We start from the raw sequence: 27,514 nt of genomic DNA on the forward strand, positions 1-27,514 counted from the left end.
AGATTGCACAATGAGATATTGGTAGAATTTTGCAATGAGATATTGGTAGATATTTTATTTTACCTTAAAATTACACTGACTTAATTTGATTTAAAAAGCACCTGCTGTAGCATCTTTGTTTTTTTTCGTTGCACTAAACATTATTTGATTTAGCATTTTGGAACAAGGTATTTATATACTTTGGTTTTATTTAATTTCACTGGTAAATACTTTTTTTCTTTACACTGAATTTAAAAACAAATACTGATTTAAGAAACATCTTTGTTTGGATAGTTGCATGTGTGATGATTGTGTTGTTTGGATTGCAGAATATGCAGTTGCCTTTAATTTCACATAAGTTCAACCCAATTTAATTTCCTGTTAATTTCAGATTGCGGATGTGTTTTCATTGGCCAAAAGTCAATTCGGCCTGCTAAATACCTAATAAACATCTTGTTAATGTATACTTTCATTCTTTATTGTTTGTTGCTTTAAAAAAATAATAATCGGAAATCGGTATCGAAATCGGTCAGTTTGCTTGAAAAAAATCGGTATCGGAATCGCCCATGTATCGTGAAAATCATGATCGGTGCATCACTTCTCAACATAGTTCTTAATCTTTAGTGCATATTGTGCCATAATAAGTGATAAATAACACATCTGAGAAGTTCTCTGTTTGACCCTAACATGTAACCAAGCAGCATTGCATGTGTTTTGGATCGTAAATGTTGGCAATCCTCCAGAGGTGGTGCACGTAAACAGTTTTACCTTAGCGTCGCAGTAATATCTGCGAAGCACAAACCTCGATGTTTAGTCTCATTGCACTCTGCTCGAAAATATCAATTTTAGTGGCACTGGGAAAATTGCTTCAGCGTAATTGAATTTGATGGGGGTTTATTCCTCGGCCATCTCGCTCTCACTCTAAATTTTAAGCGATCCTGTCAGGTACTGTACGTCTGCTAAATGGGTCCCTAGTGGGTTGCTGTGCCGATTTAATTCATTGCAGTCGACTGGCAGACTCGTACGGTCGTTCCTGCTGCTCTCACGCTCCGGTAAACCAACTGAGCTTCAGCATGTTGTAAGAACTGATCATGACCTCTGGCAAACGGGGCTCTTAACCAGTACAGAAGAGCCAATAGTTATGATCCAAATGAAATACTAGGAATACTTAAGGAATAATGCACAGTATACGCTAAAAATACAAATATATCCAACAACAAACGTTTCAAATGCCCTTGACACCGTTCATGGAAGTGGCATCACTTGGAAATAAATATTTATTTGTGTGCATTCTTTATTCAATCATGTAGCATATAATGCTATTGGCCAGTTGTATTTTGCATACTGTGCACAGTACATTTACTGTATACTGCAAAATAGCATTAACAATATATTTGTATGCTATTGAAAGCATTTTTAAATATAAATTAATTAATTATTTTAAATTAGATTAAATATTTACATTTCAAATAATTGCTTTTGGTTCTTTCATCACTGTGAGCAACATTTTGCATTATGGGATGCAGTATTTTGTGCTCTATTTTCCTTCCAGTTATTGAACTAAATTGAATCAACATTGAACTAAATTCAGAAATAATGACACTATTTTCGTTTTCGAGCTGCTTTACAGATGAAGTTGTATTTGTTTCATAATTGAAGAACTTTGCAACATTAGTAATGTTTCTTGTTTGTTTCTTTGAAGCTGCTTTGAAACGATCTGTATTGTATAAAGCGTTATAAATAAATGTGACTTGACTTGTGACTGCACATTTACGCACATATAGATCGTTCAGAAAGGTAACACACTGCACATGTACACACACTGTATACATGTATACTTTAAATGTACATTCTGTATGCTGCAAAAATATGCTTGAATGCTGGTTTTTTTTAAACACTGTGTGCGATTCAAATAAAAAATTGTGAATGCTGACTGACAGGTCATTATCAGCTCTGGTGGAAGGCGTGTGTGTGCGTGTGTGTGTCTCTTGTAGAGAAATTCACAGAGTTTTCAGGCTCAACCCCTGGGAATTTGCATTCACCATGTCTGTTGCTGCCTCTCCTTTAATTGGACTTGGTTTGACAAGCGCATATGGTAATTTATGGTGCTGTGACTTTGTGATTCAAGTCGGTTAATAAGGCTTCTTTCTGTGCATGTTTTGAGCCATATGTATATGTGCATATGTGTGTTAGCAGTGTTGGTGGGAGTTTAAAGTTTTATTGGCTCTCCTTTGTTATCGCCCCGGCTCCGACCTTTTGTCCAACTCAAATCTTTTCTTTTCTTTTTTTTTCTCTTTTCTTTTCTTTTCTTTTCTTTTCAATCCAAATCCAATCTGCTCTGTCAGTTTACAATCAGATTTTTGGAAATGCATCTCAGTCTGAACTGTCCAAATGTAAATTAACCCCCCCCCCACACCACCACCAGCAGCATGGTATCGCAGTATGCAGTTTGTATTGAAGTACACTACATTTTTAGGGATGCACTGAAATTAAAATTCTGGGCCGAAAACCAAATATTCAGCATGCACTTGGCCAAAAACCAAAAGCAAAATTAAATAATAAATCAATAATCAATTCATTAATCAAAGTTATTTAATAATCAACACTCTAACAGCTAAAACTGAGCATGTGCTCTTGATCAGCACTGTCACTTGAACTGAGGTGTCTACAGGGATATGTCACGCTGTAGTAAAAAGCTACAAAATGACATTTAATGATTTTTAGTGATTATTGGATGGCAGACACGCTGCAAATGTTTAGTGAAGTTTTGTTCACGCATCAACAGAAAGCAATATAAAAATTGCCATATTTTTGCCTGCCATTACCCGATTTACTGTAGCGAACTAACTAAATGAAATTTGGATTATAGTGAATAATTTGGATATTAGGGGATAGTAGGGGATATTTAAAGCGGTCATGAACTGCACTGTTTTATTGTTTTATGATGTTTCCTGGGGTGCACTTATAATGTTAGAATGCTTTAGCCTTCTGCTCTGAACGCTCTGTTTTAAGGGGCGTTTCTGCTGGGAGACTTCAGTGTAAACACCCACTGCTGTGATTGGCTAACGTCTTTCCATTTGAAATAGTATTACTCTCTCTTTTAGCGCGTTTTTACTATTACAGCTCTCATGGTTAACTAATCGTGAAAAGTGTTAAAATACATTTAGATCTATGGCATTACATTCAGATCTATGGCATTATATTTAGATCTATGGCATTATATTTAGATCTATGGCATTATATTTAGATTGTGGCATGAAAGGTTGCAGTGATGATCATTGTAGCCGATCACACACTTGTTGAGCGCCTGAAAGCTGCGATCTCGTCATTGCAACTCAGTTTCTGTACACTAACGAATGCTTTCATCTTCACTAACAGTGCAAACGTGATATAGTTAAGAGATTCGTTGAATAAAACGGGAGTCACTGATAAACGCATCACTGATAAACTCTCCTGTTTGATTGACAGCTCCAGCGCGCGCTGTTCCAACGATTGCAAAGGAAGCTTTCTTTGATCGCTTTCTTTATAGAATTTAATCACCGTTAAATAACAGTTTATTTTTATCATACTAAGAGAAACAACGCAAGTTGATGTTTAGTCACTGGTTTGATTTACTGACACAGAGACAAAGAACATCTGACTACATGAATCATCACATTTCAGATCAGGCATTAGAATGAACACAGTTACTTACATGTTGCATTACTGTCGAGCCCAGGCACTGCACAATATTTTGTAAACCTCAACGGCATGTTTATTGCTTGTTAGCTCGATCTGGTTTAACACTAGGTCTATGTTACATGCACAAATCGGTGGGCGGGGCTAAACAGGCAGTGATGAAGTAGGCGTTGATCTTCTTCTGCAGAGGCGGTGCTTGCCTCCCTTTGACGTCATAGATCCCCACTTTGAAAAACCTGTTGTTTGCTGGCCCTGGTGTCAATAAAAGCTTTTATTAGACTAACAAGGAGGTTTTCAGCTCTGAAACTTACAGGATATTCTTATAGTATTATGACCTCTTATATGTCAAAAGCTCAAGGAAAATTGTATTTCTCAGTTTATTTAAAGGGGAAATTTATTTATGTATTTGTTTTTTATTTAGTTATTTAAGCTCTAATTCTAATTTTAAATGATAGCATTTATGATTTATTTAATCACAAATTTTAATTTTAAAGGATAGTTTTTAGGATTATAATAGCTTTAAATGTTGTTTATTGTGTAACTTTAATTGCCTTTTTCTAACTTAAACTACAACTATTCCCTCTAAAAAGTGGTCAAATCAGGGAAATTATTTTCATAGGTACTTTAATAAATCATATTTCCAGTTAATTTGGTATTGATTTGCATCTGTTTTTGTGTGCATACTTTTATTATGTACATGATTTAACAAAAAATCGATCTCTCCAATACTGCTATCATCACACCGAACATTTTATATACAATTTGAATAACAATAAAAATTAATCATAAATTGCCAGATTACATTTTATGAGAGGTGAGCATATATATCAGTATCAGTATTTGAGAGTTTTCCATTCAGAAACAATCAAGTTCAAATTAGAATTGTGTGTGGTGTGTGTGAACAAGACCTTTGCAAGTGCATTTGTCTAAATGCTGAGTTTTAGTGAAGACGGCAGACATTTTTATCAGATGAAGGCAGCCACACCTGCGTTTGATAGAGAGTCTTATTTAAATGTAAAACACTTCTTTCTCATGCATTACCATTCCATTCACTCTCTGCTCTTCTAAACAAAGAGGAACATCTCTTTATTTTCAAATCAAATCTCCCTGAGCTTTCTCTTCCCACACAGAGCACCATGTTTGTTTAATGAGAATGTGTGTTTGAATTGCAAACCCGCTCTCTTTGCAGGTACAAATGCAGGCATTTCATACTACACGATATTTAATTGAAGTTTAGATGTGCGGTGATGAACAGGTAAAGGAAAATGTGTAATTGCAATGGCTGAAGATCAAGACCAATACTCATGAAACCTGAGGGCCCTATCTTGCACCCAGCGCAATTGACTTTGTACACCGACGCATGTGTCATTCCTATTTTGCACCCGCGCAAAGCGCGCTTTTCCCTCCACAGAAGCACGTCGCTAAACTAGTGAATGAACTTGCGCTACCTGGGCGGTTCAGCGCAAAAAAGGAGGCGTGTTCCGGCGCAAACAATCCCTGGTGCTATTTTGCTGTTCCATTAAACAATTGCGCCACTGACCAGAAAAAAACTAGTCTAAAGTCAGTGGCGCGTTGCGCGTTGTTCATTATGCTATTTTAAGGGCGCATGCTTGACCATAATGTATAGCGTGCACAACGCGCATACACTTTGCTCATGTAATCTACACAGATGCAACAGTTATTTTTGCAAATCATAAATTGTTACACTAAAAAAATATTAACACATGAGATGACGGAAATCATTGTGGTGTGCCACGAAGATGTGAAAAAATAGGCATAAATCGAGCTTACAAATGATTCAGGCTAATTGTAATAATTAAGGATAAGACCTGTTTGCCCAATAGTGGCAAGACATATATGTATATAAGGACATCTGACAAATTGGTTTGTCCGTCAAGAACCAGGAAAAAAAATCGACTGAAAAACTGAAAAAACTGAAAGACTGAAAAAAAAAGACTGTGAAATCACCTTTAAAATAATGTACAACATTACAACTTCACTTCTCTGTCTTTCACTGCTCTTACAAGAACATCAGTCTCCTCGGCTGTGAACCGCTCCTGGCGTGCGCCTGGTAAATACGCCATAATAATTAGGGGTGCACCGATCCGATATTAGGATCGGATATCGGCCGCGATACTGACAAAATAGCTGGATCGGGGATCGGAAAAATTAACAGATCCACAAGCCGATCCAGGTGTTTTTTTCCGTCGCAGCAGAACCTACGTCATTCGTCAGCTTCACGTGTGTCGTATGCTAGAAGGGAGCGAGCCAGAGAGTCGGCTGTGTGGAGGAGATATTTCACGCTTGCCACGCCAACTAGTTCGTCGCTGTTTCGAGGGTATTACTGCAAAGTCAGGGTCTTTCCTGCATTGACATTTTTTTGACGGCCAAAGCCTAATTTGATGAGTTATTGTGATTTACGAGTGATGTAGAACAGATGCTGCGCTTGTGACTGAGTGACAGAGAGACCGATCTGAGAGCTCCTCCCCCGCGCGCGCTCTCTGGGTCTTCAAAATAATCAGTGTTCGCTCTCATATTTCACATATTAATCCAAATCAAAAGCTCGGAAGACCGAAACCATGTTGCACGTGACACATTCGGACAATTTTGTCCTTGAATTATCACTGGGTGTGAATTGCGCTCAAAAAACATTGACTCTTCTCTGACCAGCTGACATAAAGCATACTTTCAATAAGCGGGAGACAAATTATATCCAGTTATGAAGTGTTTTCTGTGTGTTGACATCTTTCGCGATGTTCTAACAGACGGGATTCGCACACAACGCGTCTGCTAATGTCCGATTCGTGACCTAATGACTCCTTTGAACCGAATCATTTTAACGACTGGCCAGAACAACTGATCTGTCCAACACTGAACTCATGAACTCAGTTTATTCATTTACTCAGAACGCAACTGAAATGAGAACACAAGTGCTTACCCAATTTAGCAAGAGTGGGTAGTAAGAATTATTTTTAATTATCAACAGTATTTCATCTTATTTCTGTTGACAATGTGTAGTAAAATAAAAAGGCCTAGCCTACAATCATTTAATCTGGAGTGAGGTGAAACCAGAACAAAGTTGTTATTAGCTAGCTGAAATTTTTTATTAAATTGCATATGGCAGAAAATTAGACTATTTGTTAATTTGTAATGCTACTTTTTAATATTGATATGATTATATACCAAAACAATTATCTGTAGTGTAAAAAATGTTTGGTAACTGTCAGATTACTATTGTATGTTTGACCAATACACTGTTTTTTGTTTCCACTGCTACATTTTATTTATTTACAGAAGTTAGATTACATTCTATTTTAGATTTGAATGCACAATTGTTTTTTAAATAAATAAGAATTCAACACTTTACATTCATCTGTTATTTTGTCTTAGTTATGTTTAGTTAGTAAAGTCTGGTGCCTTTAGTCTCTTCAAGGAAGGTATAAGGTGGAAGATATACAGTTTATTATTAATTCAACAATATATCGGATCGGTATCGGGTATCGACAGATACACAAAGCCCAGGCATCGGTATCGGTATCGGGACTGAAAAAGTCGGATCGGTGCACCCCTAATAATAATAGCAATCCATAATGGAACTTGCGCACCTGCTTTTAAAGGGAATGTTGGATGACGCTCGGATTGGTTTATTCACGTTACGCCCAAACCACACCTATGAATAATGAAGCTACTTCAGACCAACCCATTTTAGATTTGCGCCGGGCGCAAGAGCCATTTATCCCGCCGGGAAAATAGCAACAGCGCCGAGACCCGCCCACAAAGTTACTTGCGGTTCGCGCTTTGACACTTGCGTTTCAGATCGTTAAAATAGGGCCCTGAATGTGCCTTGTCATATTTCACACATTTCATTTTTTGCATTCATGTAGCCTAGTTTAGAAGCATTAGTGGTTTTTGTTTTTATTTCAACACCATGAAAATATTTAGTTTTTTTCTAACTGCTTATAAATTCTGTTGATGTAAATGTAAAAATAAATAAATAAATTACAGCATCGCAAATTATAGCATCGCAAATGTAATGGGACTTGCCATTGAAAATAATGGGAATTAAAAATATATATAATTTAAAGTTTAAACCTCTGTGCACATTATTTCAATTACATTTTGAGGGGAAATGTGCCTGAAGTCATGAAATACTGAAATAATGCCTGATGGTATTAATAATGTTTTAACTGAAGGAAAGTTATTAGAAATGAAATATGATTAGAATTTGGGCAATATTTAAGTAATAAAATATATATATATATATATATATATATATATATATATATATATATATATATATATATATATATATATATATATATATATAGTTTTTCAGCCCATAAAACAAACCATAAAAGTGAAGTACTACAGTAATTAATAAAACGAAATAAACTAAAACTAAAAACATAAATAATATAGATATATAAAAAATAAGAAAAAGGACAAACACCCTATCAAACATTTGAACAAAAATTAAAATGAAAACAGAAAATATAAAAATAAAATCTAATTCAAAATATTTACAAAAGGTATAATATTATATTAATGATACTAAAATAACAAATACATGAATGGCGTATAGAGCAGATTGTTTGAATGTGTGCAAACAATGCAATTTCTTAGAAGCAACAACCATATACAAATAAAAAAAACACATTAATAGTTTTATTTAATCAATTCAGAAAATGTTATTGAATTTGGTGAACTGAGACTGTGTACCAGTAGCCTGGATGCCAGCCGAACTTAGCCCCACCCACAACATTTGAGGTCGGTAAGTTCGGTCTGGACTTGATCCGTTGTGGAGCAACTATTTTCGAACCAGAGCTGCTCGGACCAATCAAATTGTCAGGGCGGGCTTTATACGATGATGGTCAATTGATCAATAGTAACGTAATCATCCACGTCACCAAAGAGCGCTTGGGTTGAATCCGTTTACTAAATGGAGAACTTGTTCGTATATGCATTCACCTTTACTATTTCTCTCAAAAATGATGATCGTGTTGGTAAGTACTGTGTATTTTTAAATTCTTTTTACAACACCAGCAAAGATAGTTTACACACATCATCTTCTACTTCTTCCAGCGTGCGTGCAATTGAGTTCTGTTGACAACTATGCGTTGCTCAACATATGTCACTTACTACGTAGCTCTGATTGGTTGTAGGTCTATGTAAATGTTTCTATATGTAGGATGTAGTGCAGAGACATTTTCTTTCCTGGTTCGATTGAAACACACCCCATAATCACAGCCCAATGGAGCAGTATCAGACTCATATTCTGACTAGAATCTGAGTATGACGACGTCAGGCTAGTGTACCAACCCTGCAACTATAAAAAAAGTATGTTGCCAAGCCATATAATATTAGTATTTCTAATCTGTACAAAGTGAAGCGAAGGGCGTTTAGTGTTATTGTTGAGGGTTTAGCTCGTTCTATATTTGTCCATCTGTGTGTGTCTCTCACAGACAGCACCAATAAATGCGCATGTTTATCATCCAGACCCTCAGGACTGGACCAGCGCCACACAGAGAATGAATTAAAGGACCCCTAAAGCCCACAAGGTTCATTTTGCCAAGCGCCCAGAGAGACAACAGACACACACACACACACACACACACACACACACACACACACACACACACACACACACACACACACACACACACACACACACACACACACACACACACACACACACACACACACACACACACACACACACACACACACACACACACACACACACACACACACAGCATCGTTTCAACACTGTGTGTCTCAAAATAAAGCCAGGCTGGTGAATTTCTGCCCTGTCCAATGCAGAACACAAATAAGCAGTCTCGAAATGTTTGGACTTGTCGAAATGATATCTGGAAGCAAATGTGTGACATAAAATGCTGTAATGTTGTTGCAAATTGTTGGTGTGGTGTTTTCGAGCATTACTATCATTTTAAGAGAAATGGTCTTGTAATATGTTTTCATTTTATGCAACTATTTATTTGTGTGTGTGTAGGTGTGTGTTTGCACAACAGAAGCTTGCTTTATTATTTTTGGAGCATATCGCAGCAGGAGTCTAGTCTACCGCGGCCAGAGATGCATTACACACTAAAGTGCACATATATGCATATGCAGACACACAAGATCCTGCAGACGTGTATGTGTGTGCCTTTGGCTGAGGTTTGGAGGTGTTTGGCAGTCAGACGGTTGGAAGGCAGGAGATGAATGAATGAATGAAAGTAGATAAAGATAACAAACACAGTGGTTTAGGGTGTGTTGTGTAGGATAAAGATTTAAACTTTATATTGTAGGGTTATTGTCTTGGGATAGGGTTTATCATGAAGGTTTTATGCTTATTTTAGGTTCCGTGTTGTGAATGGTTATAGGTTTTGGAGTTAAACATTATTGTGTAAGCATTGTGTATCCTTGCTAAAAAGAAGAGCACTTAAAGGGATAGTTCACCCAAAAATGAAAATTAGCCTGATTTACTCACCCCCAAGCCATGTATGTGACTTTATTTTTTCAGACGAATACAATCCGAGTTATATTAAAAAGTGTCCTGGCTAATCCAAGATTTATAATGGCAGTGAATGGCAGCCCAAAATTTGAATCCATCCATTATAAAAGTAATCCGTATTCAATTTACGCAGAAAGTATAGTGTCTCTCGCAGTTTAAAACGCTTACGCTACATCCCACTTCATACGTCGCGGAAACTAAATAGATGGCTTGAGGGTGAGTAAATCATGGGCTAATTTTCCTTTTAGGGTGAACTATCCCTTTAATTATATTCAATGTACACTAGTCAGTGTACTACAAATCTTAGAAAAAAGTATACTTTTTAAAAACTGTACTTGCAGGTAATATAACTATTAATGAAATAAAAGACCTCTTAAGTTCACTTAAAGAGTGTACACTTTCATGATTATGCTTCTTAACACACTTAAGTACACATTTAAAAAGAGCACTTTGAAATAATGTCAAATTAAAAAGGTCTAAATTAATTTTACAATCATTATGTTTTCATAATCTTTTGTTGTGCTTTAAAGAAGTAGACTTATTTTGATGTGTTGACTAACATACTAAAGCATATGTCAATATATTTTAACAATTATTATAACTGTAGTGTGTCGTTCGACATAAAATTTTGTACATTTTAAATTGCAACTTTATTACAAATGTGTAAATATGTTTAAATGCATGACATGCAAGTTTGGTAACACTTTATTTTACAGTGTCATTGTTACATATGTTACATGTACTTACCATAACAGTAAATTATGCATAATTGCATGCAACAAACCCTCAACCAAACCCTAACCCATAGTAAGTACATGTTGTTAATTAATATTACTCAGTACTTAAATGTATAATTACACTGTAACAATGACACCTTAAAAAAAATGAAGTGTAACCCTTTATTTTAAGGTGATGTAGTTACATTGTACTTACTCAAATAAGGTCTGAATAATGTTAATTAACTACATGTACTTACTTTAGAGATAGGGCTAGGGTTTGGTTTGGGGTTAGTTACTTGTAATTATGCATAATTTACTGTTATTACTATAGTAAGTACATGTAGTAACTAGTAACCGCCTTCTTAAAATAAAGTGTTACCGCATTTGGAAGCACACTTTAACCGTATTTCAAAGACAAGAAATGAAATGGCATATAAAGACACACTTAAGTCCTACTTACGTGGGTCAAAAAAGCTAATTGCATATAATATACATTTAAACTATAATATATTTTCATATAATTGCAATTAACATGCAAGTAAGTGTCGAACAATGTTACATTAATTTCACACTTAAGTATATTCTTATAAAAAGTAATCTATTTGTAAAAGTATGTTAAAGGAGACTTCTTTTTCACAAGGGGTAACATTTAGGGTTAGGCATTACTATAGATTTTTGTACTAGTGTGATCAATATACAAGTTAGGGTTAGGGTTAGGTTAGGTTAGGGTTAGAGAACAATAACATTTGCAATCAAATTTAGGAGATTTTTTTTTTTTCTCAAAGGCATGGGGTTATTTTGTTCATTTAGGTCTTAGGCTTAAGCATTGTTGTTCAACAGTATAGGGTATTATTTGGATCACAAACCCACACAAAGATCAATATCCTCACTTTTTCTTTTCTCTCTGTCTCATGAGAGCATTGGATACTGAAATTATAGCAAAAGGCCACACACACATGCACACACTCATATATTTGTCTTGTAATATGTCTGTTCTGTCTGTCCTCTGTCCCAAATTGAAAAATTACTAGCAATGGATTTCCACTCCGACATGAATAAACTGCTCTTAACGTCAACAATCCAGGCAGCTGACATATCAACACTCATATTTTTCCTAAACATTATCAAGCGTGCTGTTATAGCCAGCAGCTATGCGTGAGCCGGACGGGCCGTCTGGCAGATGGAAACGCTAACTGGCCCTTATTTAAATGTCAGCCTGCTGACGGACCTGTGATAGCAGCACTAGCAGCTATTTGACTTGGATGTTTGCTTTTTGAATGTCGATTATTGAGCGGATTGTGTGCCTGCGGAGAAAAATAAATCCAATGCAATTTCATGAAAACAACGACTATATGCAACAACAACAAAACAAAACACATTAATAGTTTAATTCAATCAATTCAGAAAATTAAATTGAATTTGGTGAACTGAGAACATGTACCAGCCCTGCAATTGTACTTTATAAAAAGTATGTTAAGGAAATTATTAAGGGATTTTTTTTTCGTGTATAGGCTACTTATTTCAGCAGCTGTTGTTGTGTTTGTCAGTTTTTGATGTGGAGAATATTTCACATATTTCACCAAATAATAAATAAATAAATAAATCTTTATTTTAAATCAACCTGCTTGTACATTTTCCAGTGTGCTTAAAATTAGGTTTTCTTTTTATATTTAAAGCTACACTGTGTAACTTTTTTAGTCTATTCTTAGCTAAAAACACTTAGTTCTTTCAAAAATATATGTGCTCATTAATGTATATTTACTTCTTTCAAGTAATAAAGTATTCTCGTAAGTTTATAATATGCCATTGAAAATACATAAGGTAATGGGATCTAACGGTGGTCGCCATGTTGCCCCTCCATCTTGAAAGTACATTAGCCAAAGAGGGACATACCCGTAAATTCAAGCTTCGCCTTTCGCGTTTTAACCGGTTTTAACCATAGACCGTAAAAAAATAGGTTTTAACACTGTGCGCGTCAACTTGTTCAGACTTGTCTGGTGCATGCGCAGAGAGTTTTCATCTCAGCAGCTCCAGTAACAGAGTTATACAGAGTTTTCCTGGCTTGTTTATTCCTCAAAAGTCTGTTTTTCCTTGTGTGGTATTTCTGTGCGTTAATAACTCTGTAAGTAATAATAGTTATTGTCATTGTGGATGTGTTTCAGAGTGTGTCATCATGTAATTCAGTTGATGTTACCTCAGAAGTATTTTTGTGTCAACATACAATAGCGTAATGCTCACCTATTTGAATAGTCATTCAGTTATTAACAATGTTTATTCGTTTATAGAAAATATTTGCTTGTAATGTATGTTGATGGAAATATGTATCAGGTCTGATCGGCATATTAACACTTGTTATACAGAGCTAAACCTGCGCACACACTTTTGTAACCGGACACCGCTTGTTAGCAGCGGCAGCTCCGCTCCTTTTAATGCAGCTGCATTTAGCGCCTATATGTGGTACAATAAGCTCTGGTTTACGGTTACATTATACAAATGTAACTTATAAGTATAGTTATACAGTTCTTAACTGTGTATATTCTGTCATGTCATTATCATGTATATTTACCATCCTAATTTGTTCTCTCACAGAAACCACATTTATGTACATATCCACAGAGGTGGACAGTAACGAAGTACATTTACTTGAGTACTGTACTTAAGTACACTTTTTGAGTATCTGTACTTTACTGGAGTATTATTTTTTTAGGGATACTTTTACTTTAACTTCACTACATTTGAAAGACAAATATCATACTTTTTACTCCACTACATTTCTATCAAGGTCCTCAAAGTTGAAAGTCGTTTCTGTAGCAGCTTTGAAAGTCAATGGATGAATTTTTTCTTCTTTAAAGGGTTAACCCTAACCCCTTTTTTTTTTTTTTGCAGACAGCCTATCAGTAATCACTCTTGTAGGGTCATGTGAAGTTTCCTAACATTTTTTGAACACTGATCATTTTATAGCAAAATGGAAGAAGACGGTTCCTTGGCACAGTGTGTGCACCCATTGCCATACTTAAAAAGTATGTTTCAGTTTTCTGAAAAGATTAAAGATTAGTTTAGTTGGCATACTCTTTGATGCATGTCTCATAAAATGTCTTGGAGAAAGAGAAGAGTAAACAGTTGGGAGAAAATCGGATGTGTATCAGAGTATAGGGTCCATGCATTCAGCCTTAAAGTGACAGCAGCTTTGTAAAGAGCTTTGTAACTTTCATATAAGAAATTGAAAATTTCAATACTTGAATAAAAGTTACAACACTCTATACAAATGTAAAGAAATGAGTAGTGGTTGTATGCTAGCATGTCGGATGGAGCATCACTGACTGGCTTAAACCACCATGATGGCAAAGAGTGCATTTATAAAACAATGCAACAATAATGCATTGACATAAAAAAGGAAATTTACTTTTGATACTTAAGTACTTTTAAAAACAAGTACTTCTGTACTTTTACTTAAGTAAAAATCTGTTTTTAGAACTTTCACTTGTAACGGAGTAATATTTGACCAGTAGTACTTTTACTTTCACTCAAGTAATAGAGTTGTGTACTTTGTCCACCTCTGCATATCCATGCAAACCTGTTTATGCCTTGCAATTGGATGACTGAATAAACATTACTATCATCAAAGTTCACTCTGGATTAGCTGCAGTTCTTTCTAGCCGAATAATTAGGCCAGTTGAGTTCCAACCATCCCACTGCGCACAGAATATCCCACAGGCACCGTGTCGAATGTGGACGAGGTCGAACTGGAAGCCATATTAATCTTGGACTAAATCAGCCACTGTAGGAGTTAAAACGAAATCGGAATTGAACAGAACAGAAACTAAAATTCACTGGATGGTCATATACAAGTTCACCACTAGATGGGGGAAAATATCACACAGTGTAGCTTTAAAGTTTTCATCTATTTGTTTGAGTTATGTGCGTATTACTTTTATAGGTTTTTTAATTTAGTTTTCTTTTTTTTTCTTCAGTTTTTATTAGTAATTTTATTAGCACAACTTAAACTTATTTATTTAGTTTAGTTGAGGATGCAACATTTCTAATTTTCGTTTACGTTTAACACTTTAGTGACCCGGGACGTCATTCACTACCTCCTCCTCATTCATTTTAGACATCAACCTTCTTAGTATTCCTCAATCGATTCATTATAAACAATATAACAAGAAAATAATATATAAAAGAATGCGTTTTCCCATTCATAACGACTTGAGGTGTGTAAGAGTGTTAGTTTATTTTTTCTGCACAACAATAATTGAATATTTGATGCATTAATAAGTGTAATTCACACTTATTCAATGATAAACACAACAGTAATGAAGTGACATTTCACTCACAGTTACCGCAGGCAGAAAACAAAAGAATAGGAAGGATCATCAGCAAAGCTTGAAATGGTTCAATGATTTACTGCAGAGCAAGTTCTGAACGCAATCAAATATTAGTGTCACTGTCACTTGATGGTGGATCTGGTGAAGAAGCTGTCAGTGATCAAAATATTGCTTTTGAAGGTGAAAATGATAATTTTGAGAATATGTTTGATATGGCGAATATGAGCCAGATGCTGAATGTACTGGGAAATGAGCTCTGACAAGGACAGTGATGATGGTATAAAACATCTGCTCAAACTGAACCCTTCCAAGCTCTAAAAGGTGACCAAAATATGCTTTATTTTATTCTTCTGTAATTGTCACTCTAATCTCAGGAGAGGTTTATATTATCGCGACAGGTAGAGATCCATTCTTGTTAGATATAGATCTGGGTCGCTAAAGACCCAAACATGTAATAATGATTGGCGAAACATTCATGCATTTAAGGGTTTTTGCAGCTTGTTCTGAACTATGGATAAAAGTATCTGCTAAATGAATAAATGTAAATCTAATATTAATATTTTATTTTATTTCAGCTTTGCTTAATTTAGCAAGTAAAGTTAGTATAGTTTTGCTTTATTTCAACAACAACACTGCATCATTTAATTTATAACACACATATATTATCATTCGTAGAATTTGATTTAAACCATATTGTTGCCACTCAATTTTATTGAATCACCAAAGACAGTTTTACCCTCATTTGGCGGTGTTCATGTTGGGCCCTGTATCCAGGTGTTCTTAAAGGATTAGTTCACTTCAAAATGAAAATTTCTCATCCAAGATGTTCATGTCTTTCTTTCTTCAGTCAAAAAAAAAAATTATTTGAGGAAAAAATTCCAGGATTTTTCTCTCCATCATAGACTTCCATGGCAAGGAAAATGTTGAAGGTCCAAATCAATACAGTTTCAAAGGGCTTTGAAGGGCTTTAGAGGCTCTGCGCGATCCCAGACGAGGAATAGGGTCTTATCCAGCTAAATGATCTGTAATTTTCAAAAAAAAATAAAAAAATGAATATACTTTTTAACCTAAATTGCTCATCTTGCACTGTTCTGCGACGTGCCAGTGATTGCGTAATCACGTCGAAAAGGTCACACTAGACGTAGGCAGAAGTACCGCCCCCGTGTTTACAAAGCGCACATGCGAAGACTAATAATGTCCTTTAGCACAAAAAAGGTAAAACAACGATGTCTGACGATTTAGAGATTGAAGATGGAGTGTTTTTTGGTATTAATCCTCTCACGTTTGCTTGGGGCGAACCTTTTCCACGTGATTGCGCAATCACTGGCACTCCACAGAACAGCGCAAGATGAGCAATTTAGGTAAAAAAGTATATATATATTTTTTTACTTATTTAAATGACCGATCGTTTGGCTAGATGAGACCCTATTGCTCGCCTGGGATTGCGCAGAGCCTCTGAAGCCCTTCGAAGCGCTTTGAAACTATCAACATTTTGGTTGTAATGGAAGTCAATGGTGTGGAGAAAAATCCTGGAATGTTTTCTTCAAAAAACGTATTTTCTTTTCGACTGAAGAAAGAGAGACGAACAACTTGGATGAGATGGGGGTGAGTAAAATATCAGGGCATTTTCATTTTGAAGTGAACTAATCCTTTAAAGGTATATTGGATATCTATTCATAGTTTTGTCTCAGTGATTCAGTCAGCAGGCGAAAACATTAGTGGACAAAGCTGAAGCAGAACATTACTATTCCCTTTCCAAATCTTTAGTGATTTATTGATTGGTGTCTTTTGGAAACCAGTCTGCCACACAGACTGTGTGTTTTCAGGAGTGGAAAGCAGTTAGTTGGAGGTAAAGAGTTGACGGTGGTTTGATAATTAGGATGTTTGCCGACACATGACTAGATGTAGGACCGTTTGTGGCTTTAATCAATACTGCAGCGTCCTTGCATTGATTTATGTCATTCTAATTTCCTCACGGTGCACGTTTTTGTCTTGGAGATGTTTGCATTTGGGCTTCACATGGCTGTGTGTTCTCCAGAGCATCGGTTTGGAAAATATCCCATCAGCGGCAGAGAAATGCAGTTGTCCGTGTGCAATCAGAGGTCTGGAATCCGGGATTTGCTGTGTAATCCTCATTGTGTTGCATAATTTACTCTAATCTAAAACAAATCCTCTCGATCCCGTGCTGAAACCTGATTAAATTCTGAGCTCGACCTCACCTGACCCGTCCCGGCCCGGCCACGTAAACCGGTAGCGTTTGTTTGTGTCGGACAGAGCGGACGCAGATTTGCTTTGATCCTCGTAAACTCTGATGAATTATTTATCCATGTCGAATTTCAAAATAATTAGTTGAGATGTGTATTTTCTTAGGGCACGATCCTTCCTCGTTACGTGCTCCAACCGGCATCATAACATTTCCCTCCATAACTCTTTGAATCCTTTTTTTTGGGGAACAACAAATATATAAAGAAAAAGACATAGTAGCTTTATGTAATCATTTCAGAAAATCAAATTGAATTTGGTGAACTGACAACATGTCCGATACATTTTGTCAGTTCACCCAATTCAATTTAATTTTCTGAAATGATACAGCCATGAAACTGTACTTTATAAAATGCATGTTAAAGGATTTTTATTATATTTATTACAGCAGTGTTAGTGTTTATCATATTTTGATATTCATCATATTCCAGATATGCTCGTCACTAAATAAATAAATAAATAAATAAAAATAAATTATCTTAAATGGATTAGCTTTTATTTTTTGTTCACCTCTCATTTTAATTTACATTTATTTTAGTAATTTTAGTAATTTTTTTAATAGTTTAGTTACTATTTATCTTTATTTTTAATTTCAGTTTCAGTCTAGTGTTTTTAATACTAAAACTTATTTATTTCAGTTAGTTGCCAAAGCAACATTTCTATTTTTGACCAATGTTTATATTTTATTTTAGTTCAGCTTTATTTCAATTAACAAACATCATTTTTAATTGAAATATTACTTTATTTAAAATTGTCAAATAAGTGCTATTCTTTCTATTCATCAAAAATTCCTGAAAAAATTGTATTACAGTTTCCGCAAAAATATGAATCAGCACTATTTTCAACATTGATAATAATAAGAAAGGCTTCTTAAGCAGCAAATCAGAATGATTTCTGAAGGATCATGTGACAATGAAGACATATGATAAGACACAATATGATGTATTTTTGATCAAACAAATGAAGCCGTGGTGAGCTTTAGAGACTTAAAAAAGAAAAAAAACTAAAACATATTTTATATGATATGTTACATAAATATTAACTTTTTTTTTGCATATTACTTGTATGATTATATGTACACTTCTAATGATTATTACACATTTTAATTCTAACAATGAAGAAAATATCCCTGTTAAGTTATAATCAGCTTTAAAAGGTATGTTGGGATTCCTCATTTAGATAGCTAAGTAAAGATGTATTTGCATAATGAAATGGCAGTAAATATGTTCAGTCTGATTTTGCACATGGGTGCTTTTGTCCTCTAAATATTAGTCACAGTTTCACATACACACTGATCCACAGACGCTGATCCGCTTTGCACAGAAAGACACACTCAAGGTCTTGTCACACACACACACCCTACCACTCAAAAACCATTTGTTCCCCCTCATTAGCCACATGCTAACTGTTCAATCAGCCACGAGTGTCTCAGGTGCTCGACTTTCATCACACGCTGATCTGCTGACATTATTCTGACATTGAGCCTCATGGAGGATTTCATCTTTAAATGATCGCCATGATTCTTGTAAAACTCGATTTGAATCTTTAATGTGGCATATTTTCGAGGAAAACTCATATTCAGCAGAAAATAATGTAGGGCTGATCGTAACTGTTCTATAGTACGGTAACATGTTTTTCCATACAAATGTGTCATCCAGTACATAATTTGTTGCACTCTTAAATGTGAACTATGTAGGATTTTTGCAGTAAAATATCCAAAAACCACTAGGCCAGTGTTATATATTTTGTTCAGTTGAGTACTTACAATATCCCAAATGTTTCCAACTATTTGTAAATCGTGAGAAATTGCTATTTTAACCGAGGAACCGGGACGTGTGGGCTATGCGTGTGAGGGAGTCGCCTGTCGATTGCGTCATATCTGCGTCACCCTCGGTCTCCGGTTTTATTCAGTGAAACACTTTACTCTCACTGCAGTGTGAACAAGTGTCATAGCAGCCGCCGAGCGAACGTCATAACTTCCTTTTCAACACACTTAGATATATCTCATACGATAAACAGAGTTGCGTTACCTCACTCATGACTGGAAAAGAGGAAGTGGCGCCGGCAACCGTGTCATAATAAAAGTCCCGCCGGCGACTATGCCATAATAACAGTCCCGCTCTTCAATCGCTCCTGCGGCCTTGCTCAGCTCCACAACACTCGGTCCTGCTCTGCTTCAGACTAGAGTAATGTTAATAATCGCATCCATGAACATGATTTCTGCCCGAGTCCTATCCTGACTGTTTTCCACCGGCTGTGAGGTGAAAACCACATGTCCCAAGATTCTGCGCTCAAACGTGGCGTCATCAAACTACGCCTTTGTTTTGAACAGACGACCTCTAGTGGACGGAAAAGTTACATAGTGTAGCTTTAATGCCGCAATATATACATAGCTATAAAGACAGAGTGACACGCGTCATAATCTGAAAAGCACGCCAACCGGGGGTGGGGGTGGGGGTTACAATCAAACCATCTCCATTGACTTTGTATTGCGTGACGCGGCCTCCTTGTCATTTCTGACTTATAACAAAAACAGAACAATGTCTAAAAGGTGATATGAGACATGGTGTACAGCAAACAAGCTAAACTGAAACAACAAAAGTAAACCACCAAAATAACAGCAGAGAGTCGTGTGTATGAATTGGCTTTCGCCGTTTGTTGTCTTCATGTGAAGAGACTGAGTCTGGCAGATCAACGCGCTGCTACATGTCTCTCAGATACGGTAAAACCCAATCGGTGTGATCGTTTGCATTGCATTGTTAGCCTCCTATATTATATTCCAAAAATAATTTCCTCGAGGACGATATTGCACCCACACACGACGGTCTGGTGACATGACATGTGCTGTCCCGCCTAAAACTCAAACGCAAGCATTGTTGTGCAAGTCACTTTCTGGATCTACTCGGTGTCATAATTCATAATTTCTTTGTAGCATTTGTTCCAGCTGCAACACTTTTATTAAGAAATAAGAAAGTACAGTATAGTACCACAGAATTATGACAAACATCAAAGCGTGAAATATTGCAGATAAAATTTAATTAAAATTTCGGAATTTTTTTTATTTCATTTTTTTTGTTGTTAAAACTGTAGTTTTAAAATAGTAATGTTCAAACTTCAAAGTATTGTTTCTCACGATTTTAACTGTGCAAATGCATTTATTTATTTTATTAATTATTTAATGGATTCTGTGCCGTTTTTTTTTTCTGTGTAAGATTTGTAGTAGACCGCAAGTACAATTAAGTGCACTTCTTTTTCACAAGGCCACACTCGTCTCTCCAAATTATGTTCTTTCTTCTGTGGAACACAAAAGAAGATATTCAATGAATGTTTGAGTTGTTTTGAGCTAGATTTTGAAAGAAAATGCTTGTTGCTTCTTGCAAAAATACTCTATGTTTTTAGCATACTTCTGGATGGTTGATGGATACTGACTGTGGATAGTTCTGGATAGTTACTGGCCCAAGTCAAAAGGTCCTCAAGTCTATATTCTGGTCTTGTGGTTCAAGTTTTTTTTAAACAGTGCAGAATGAGTTACAGTACGTGCCAAAGTGCAACACTAAAGTTTAGAAATGTCATCAAACCCACACACTTAAGTGTGAGCAATAGTAATGACACCACTAATGATCCTTGTTCCATCTGTTTGTGTGTTTTCAGGTGTAATAACCGGACGCAGTGCGCTGTCGTGGCCGGACCGGATGCGTTTCCTGATCCCTGCCCTGGAACATACAAATACCTGGAAGTCCAGTATGAGTGCGTCCCATACAGTATGTATCTGTTTAACATTAACATATCTGCCTCTAATGTTTTTTTTTTCTTTTTCCAGAGATCTTTTTCTTGCAGCTCAGTGGGAACGGCAGCATAATAACTGATTTATTCCTTTCTTTTTCCCCACAGTTAAAAGTCTCTCCTTCATTTGAACTCATCCATTCCTATCTGTCGTATGTGCATGTGTGTGTGTGAAAGTTTGTGTGATGACTTTGGTTACTGTGAGCTCTGTGATAAACTATGTAAGCACTGCACTTTGTCAAAATGAGTAAGTTGCCAGATAGCTAATGATAGCGTTTGGCCATGATAGATTCGCTCTTCTGTATCTTTAGTTATGAGACCGAAGTGTTGCATCCATCTACCTGCAGGTATACGTGCTGCGGTATTTACTCCGTTAACTTTTTCTTGTGTTCGTCTTTACTGATAAATGAAAGCTGCATTAGCTTCACTGTTCAGTGAATTGAGTTTAATTGTTGCAGACTAAAGTTACAGAGGAAACAAGTCAGTTTCACAAGTTTTATGCCAGCTTTTTGCACAAATGCAGGGCTTTACACAGTTTGGATTCAGTTAGAATTTTTTTTTAATATAAATTAATTATTTTAGTCAACAAGGGTGCATTAAATGGATCAAAAGTGACAGTAAAGACATTTACAAAGGATTTCTATTTCAAAAACACGCTGTTCTTTTCAACATTCAACAACTTGAGCAGCAAATCAGCATATTAGAATGATTTCTGAAGGATCATGTGACACTGAAGGCTGGAGTAATGATGCTGGAAATTCAGCTTTGCATCACAGGAATAAATGACATTTTACAATATATTCAAATAGAAAATAGTTATTTTAAATGTAATAATATTTCACTGTTTTTACTGTATTTTTATATCCAACAATTCAGACTTGGTGAGCAGAAGAGACTTCTTTCAAAAAACATTAAAGGGATAGTTCACCCTGAAATGAAAATAAAGCTATCTTTTACTCACCCTGCTGTTGGTAGTAAATAGCGACCAGGCTAAAACATTACAAAAATGATACAAAAGTATCACGCAATGATACAGTGAGACGCGCACCATATATGGAAAGTGTTCAGGAGGCACACTATAAGGTTTTGCGAGAAAGAAACCGTTTTATTCCCTCAAAATACTGAGCTCGGGCCGTTACTCTGTGCACGTTCCTGTGAGTACGTGCGAGCCGCCAGCAGCCGCACTGTTGTCATGGCACCCAGGATAAGCACACACACGCACCATTTTGAGAAATCAGGCTCAATAAAAAAAAAAAAAACGTATATTAAGGTATATGATAAGAAATAATACAATAGTACTTATAATAAGGTAAACCTCCTGAAGTGAATGTTGTGTACCGGTTGTCATGACAACATTGCGTGAGGGGCTGCTGATGGCTCGTCGTACGAAACAATACGGTTTCTTTCTCGCAAAACCTTATAGTATGCCTCCTGAACACTTTCCATATATGCTGCGCGTATCATTGCGTGATACTTTTGTATAATTTTTGTAATGTTTTAGCTGATCAAGATTCACTGCCATTATATGGAGGAGTGCGTGCAGGACTATTTTGTTTTTATTTCTGCTTTTGAGGTCTGAAAAAGATAGAAGGACATAGGGCATTGGAACAACAGCAGAGTAAAAGATGACTTTATTTTCATTTCAGGGTGAACTATACCTTTAAACAATCGTACTGACCCCAAACTTTTGAATGGGGGTGTATGTTCTGAAAGTGATGTCATCACTTGAACTCAACACTTTTTGAGTTTAAAAATATTGGGTTGAAAAATTACACAGCCATGTAAAAAAAAAAAGGTAAAATAATAATTAAAAAAATCAGTCCAGTAAATTATCTTCTTAGTCAACAAAACTGTCTCTGTTCAACACAAAAGTAGAACCTTGAAGAATCTTTATTTATTTCTTTTCCATATGGCAAAAAGTGAAAACATGATAGCATGCACTAAATTTCAAGTCTTTTTTACTCATATAACATTACAATGACTTCAGAACGCATGAAATTTATCTACTTTTATAGTGATTTGAACTTTTTTGAGGTTGATAAGTGCCATTCTGAACTTTTGTTACATGGAAATGTGACAAATTTTGGATTTTTTAATTTAGAACAGTTGGAATGTCAGTATTTCAAAATGACAGAATATTCACTTTTGGGTGAATGATTCCTTGATTATTAAATTGTCAATTAACACAACACAAGCAGAACAACTCGTCTGATGGCTTGAATCCTCACAGTCTCACATGTGTAATTTAATCTGAGTTATCCAGAGGACGTTTGAGAGAACGCTTATTTGTCTCTGTCAGAATGCATTCACGTGTGTTTATGCGAGAGAGACACATCGCCTGTTTATAATAATATTATCAGTGACAAATGCACCTCAGCGCATATTAAATCTGTCATTCTGCGGTCGCATGAAGGGAGAGCGAAGAATGGTTGAAAGGCTTAATGAAGAGAGAACCAGATACTGGAAGAAGACTAGATGAATTAAATCATTAATGCAATACGATATACAGCAAGTTTACATGGAAATACCCAAAGAAATCTACTGCATTATACCCTCAAAAGTTTGGAGTTGGTGAAATACCTGTATTTTAATGGTTTTGAAGGAAGTTTTTTCTGCTCATTACACCATTGAGAATTTTTTTAAAATAAAATCTTAGAGCTTTCTTTCCCTCTGTTGACAGCTACGCAACTACCACTTTGACTCTTCAACTTCAAGGTTCATTCTTGTGTGTTACGCAGCACGTTTAAGCTGCCGCAAGAACCAATGAGGTTCATTCTCGTGTTACGCAGCACGTTTGAGCTTCTGCCAGAACCAATGAGGTTCATTCTCGTGTGTTACGCAGCACATTTGAGCTTCAGCAAGAACCAATGAGGTTCATTCTCATGTTATGCAGCACGTTTGAGCTTCAGCAGGAACCAATGAGGTTCGTTCTCGTATTACGCAGCACGTTTGAGCTTGAAAGAACCAGTGAGGTTCATTCTCGTGTGTTACGCAGCACATTTGAGCTTCAGCAAGAACCAATGAGGTTCATTCTCGTGTTACGCAGCACGTTTGAGCTTCTGCCAGAACCAATGAGGTTCATTCTCGTGTGTTACGCAGCACGTTTGAGCTTCAGTAAGAACCAGTGAGGTTCATTCTCGTGTTACACAGCACGTTTGAACTTCCACAAGAACCAATGAGGTTCATTCTCGTGTTACGCAGCATGTTTGAGCTTCAGCAGGAACCAATGAAGTTTATTCTCTTGTTACGCAGCACGTTTGATCTTCAGCAAGAACCAATGAGGTTCATAATCGTGTGTTGCACAGAACATTTGAGCTTCCACAAGAACCAGTGAGGTTCATTCTTGTTTTTTGCAGCACGTTTGAGCTTCAGCAAGAACCAATGAAGTTCATTATCGTGTGTTGCACAGAACGTTTGAACTTCCGCAAGAACCAATGAGGTTCATTCTTGTGTGTTACGCAGCACGTTTGAGCTTCAGCAAGAACCAATGAGGTTCATTCTCATGTTACGCAGCATGTTTGAGCTTCAGCAAGAACCAATGAGGTTCATTCTTGTGTGTTACGCAGCACGTTTGAGCTTCAGCAAGAACCAATGAGGTTCATTCTCATGTTACGCAGCATGTTTGAGCTTCTGCCAGAACCAATGAGGTTCATTCTCGTGTGTTACGCAGCACATTTGAGCTTCAGCAAGAACCAATGAGGTTCATTCTCATGTTATGCAGCACGTTTGAGCTTCAGCAGGAACCAATGAGGTTCGTTCTCGTATTACGCAGCACGTTTGAGCTTGAAAGAACCAGTGAGGTTCATTCTCGTGTGTTACGCAGCACATTTGAGCTTCAGCAAGAACCAATGAGGTTCGTTCTCGTGTTACGCAGCACGTTTGAGCTTCAACAAGAACCAATGAGGTTTGTTCTCGTGTTACGCAGCAGGTTTGAGCTTCAACAAGAACCAATGAGGTTCATTCTCGTGTTTTGCAGCACGTTTGAGCTTCAGCAAGAACCAATGAGGTTCATTCTTGTGTTTTACACAGCACGTTTGATCTTCAGCAAGAACCAATGAGGTTCGTTCTCGTGTTACGCAGCACGTTTGAACTTCCGCAAGAACCAATGAGGTTCATTCTTGTGTGTTACGCAGCATGTTTGAGCTTCAGCAAGAACCAATGAGGTTCATTCTCATGTTACGCAGCATGTTTGAGCTTCAGCAAGAACCAATGAGGTTCGTTCTCGTATTACGCAGCATGTTTGAGCTTCAGCAGGAACCAATGAAGTTTATTCTCTTGTTACGCAGCACGTTTGATCTTCAGCAAGAACCAATGAGGTTCATAATCGTGTGTTGCACAGAACATTTGAGCTTCCACAAGAACCAGTGAGGTTCATTCTTGTTTTTTGCAGCACGTTTGAGCTTCAGCAAGAACCAATGAAGTTCATTATCGTGTGTTGCACAGAACGTTTGAACTTCCGCAAGAACCAATGAGGTTCATTCTTGTGTGTTACGCAGCACGTTTGAGCTTCAGCAAGAACCAATGAGGTTCATTCTCATGTTACGCAGCATGTTTGAGCTTCAGCAAGAACCAATGAGGTTCGTTCTCGTATTACGCAGCACATTTGAGCTTCAGCAGGAACCAGTGAAGTTTATTCTCTTGTTACGCAGCAAGTTTGAGCTTCAGTAAGAACCAATGAGGTTAATTCTCGTGTTACGCAGCACGTTTGAGCTTCAGCAAGAACCAATGAGGTTCATTCTCGTGTTACGCAGCATGTTTGAGCTTCAGCAAGAACCAATGAGGTTCGTTCTCGTATTACGCAGCACATTTGAGCTTCAGCAGGAACCAGTGAAGTTTATTCTCTTGTTACGCAGCAAGTTTGAGCTTCAGTAAGAACCAATGAGGTTAATTCTCGTGTTACGCAGCACGTTTGAGCTTCAACAGGAACCAACGAGGTTCATTCTCGTGTTACGCAGCATGTTTGAGCTTCAGCAAGAACCAATGAAATTCGTTCTCGTATTACGCAGTACGTTTGAGCTTCAGCAGGAACCAATGAAGTTTATTCTCTTGTTACGCAGCACGTTTGAGCTTCAGCAAGAACCAATGAGGTTCATTCTCGTGTTACGCAGCATGTTTGAGCTTCAGCAAGAACCAATGAAATTCGTTCTCGTATTACGCAGTACGTTTGAGCTTCAGCAGGAACCAATGAAGTTTATTCTCTTGTTACGCAGCACGTTTGAGCTTCAGCAAGAACCAATGAGGTTCATTCTCGTGTTACGCAGCATGTTTGAGCTTCAGCAAAAACCAATGAAATTCATTCTCGTATTACGCAGTACGTTTGAGCTTCAGCAGGAACCAATGAAGTTTATTCTCGTGTTACGCAGCACATTTGAGCTTCAGCAAGAACCAATGAGGTTCATTCTCATGTTACGCAGCATGTTTGAGCTTCAGCAAGAACCAATGAGGTTCGTTCTCGTATTACGCAGCACATTTGAGCTTCAGCAGGAACCAGTGAAGTTTATTCTCTTGTTACGCAGCAAGTTTGAGCTTCAGTAAGAACCAATGAGGTTAATTCTCGTGTTACGCAGCACGTTTGAGCTTCAGCAAGAACCAATGAGGTTCATTCTCGTGTTACGCAGCATGTTTGAGCTTCAGCAAGAACCAATGAGGTTCGTTCTCGTATTACGCAGCACATTTGAGCTTCAGCAGGAACCAGTGAAGTTTATTCTCTTGTTACGCAGCAAGTTTGAGCTTCAGTAAGAACCAATGAGGTTAATTCTCGTGTTACGCAGCACGTTTGAGCTTCAACAGGAACCAACGAGGTTCATTCTCGTGTTACGCAGCATGTTTGAGCTTCAGCAAGAACCAATGAAATTCGTTCTCGTATTACGCAGTACGTTTGAGCTTCAGCAGGAACCAATGAAGTTTATTCTCTTGTTACGCAGCACGTTTGAGCTTCAGCAAGAACCAATGAGGTTCATTCTCGTGTTACGCAGCATGTTTGAGCTTCAGCAAGAACCAATGAAATTCGTTCTCGTATTACGCAGTACGTTTGAGCTTCAGCAGGAACCAATGAAGTTTATTCTCTTGTTACGCAGCACGTTTGAGCTTCAGCAAGAACCAATGAGGTTCATTCTCGTGTTACGCAGCATGTTTGAGCTTCAGCAAAAACCAATGAAATTCATTCTCGTATTACGCAGTACGTTTGAGCTTCAGCAGGAACCAATGAAGTTTATTCTCGTGTTACGCAGCACATTTGAGCTTCAGCAAGAACCAAT

The 27,514-nt window shown here is 36.9% G+C and overlaps 1 protein-coding gene and 1 long non-coding RNA gene across 2 annotated transcripts in view; both read left to right on the plus strand.

The window, feature by feature from the left end:
* The window catches only part of LOC307122625, a 505,212-nt gene that overhangs the window by 136,139 nt on the left and 341,559 nt on the right, over positions 1-27,514 (plus strand). The gene's annotated exons all lie outside the window — the stretch shown is intronic.
* LOC307122623 (adhesion G protein-coupled receptor L3) overlaps positions 1-27,514 on the plus strand; it is a 307,023-nt gene that overhangs the window by 77,908 nt on the left and 201,601 nt on the right. Inside the window, exon 3 of the mRNA XM_079810734.1 lies at positions 21,126-21,235. Coding sequence (XP_079666860.1) covers positions 21,126-21,235 — 110 coding nt within the window. The remainder of the gene's footprint in view (positions 1-21,125; positions 21,236-27,514) is intronic.

Source organism: Gobio gobio (assembly GCF_949357685.1).
Source record: "Gobio gobio genome assembly, chromosome: 2".
Lineage (NCBI taxonomy): Eukaryota > Metazoa > Chordata > Actinopteri > Cypriniformes > Gobionidae > Gobio > Gobio gobio.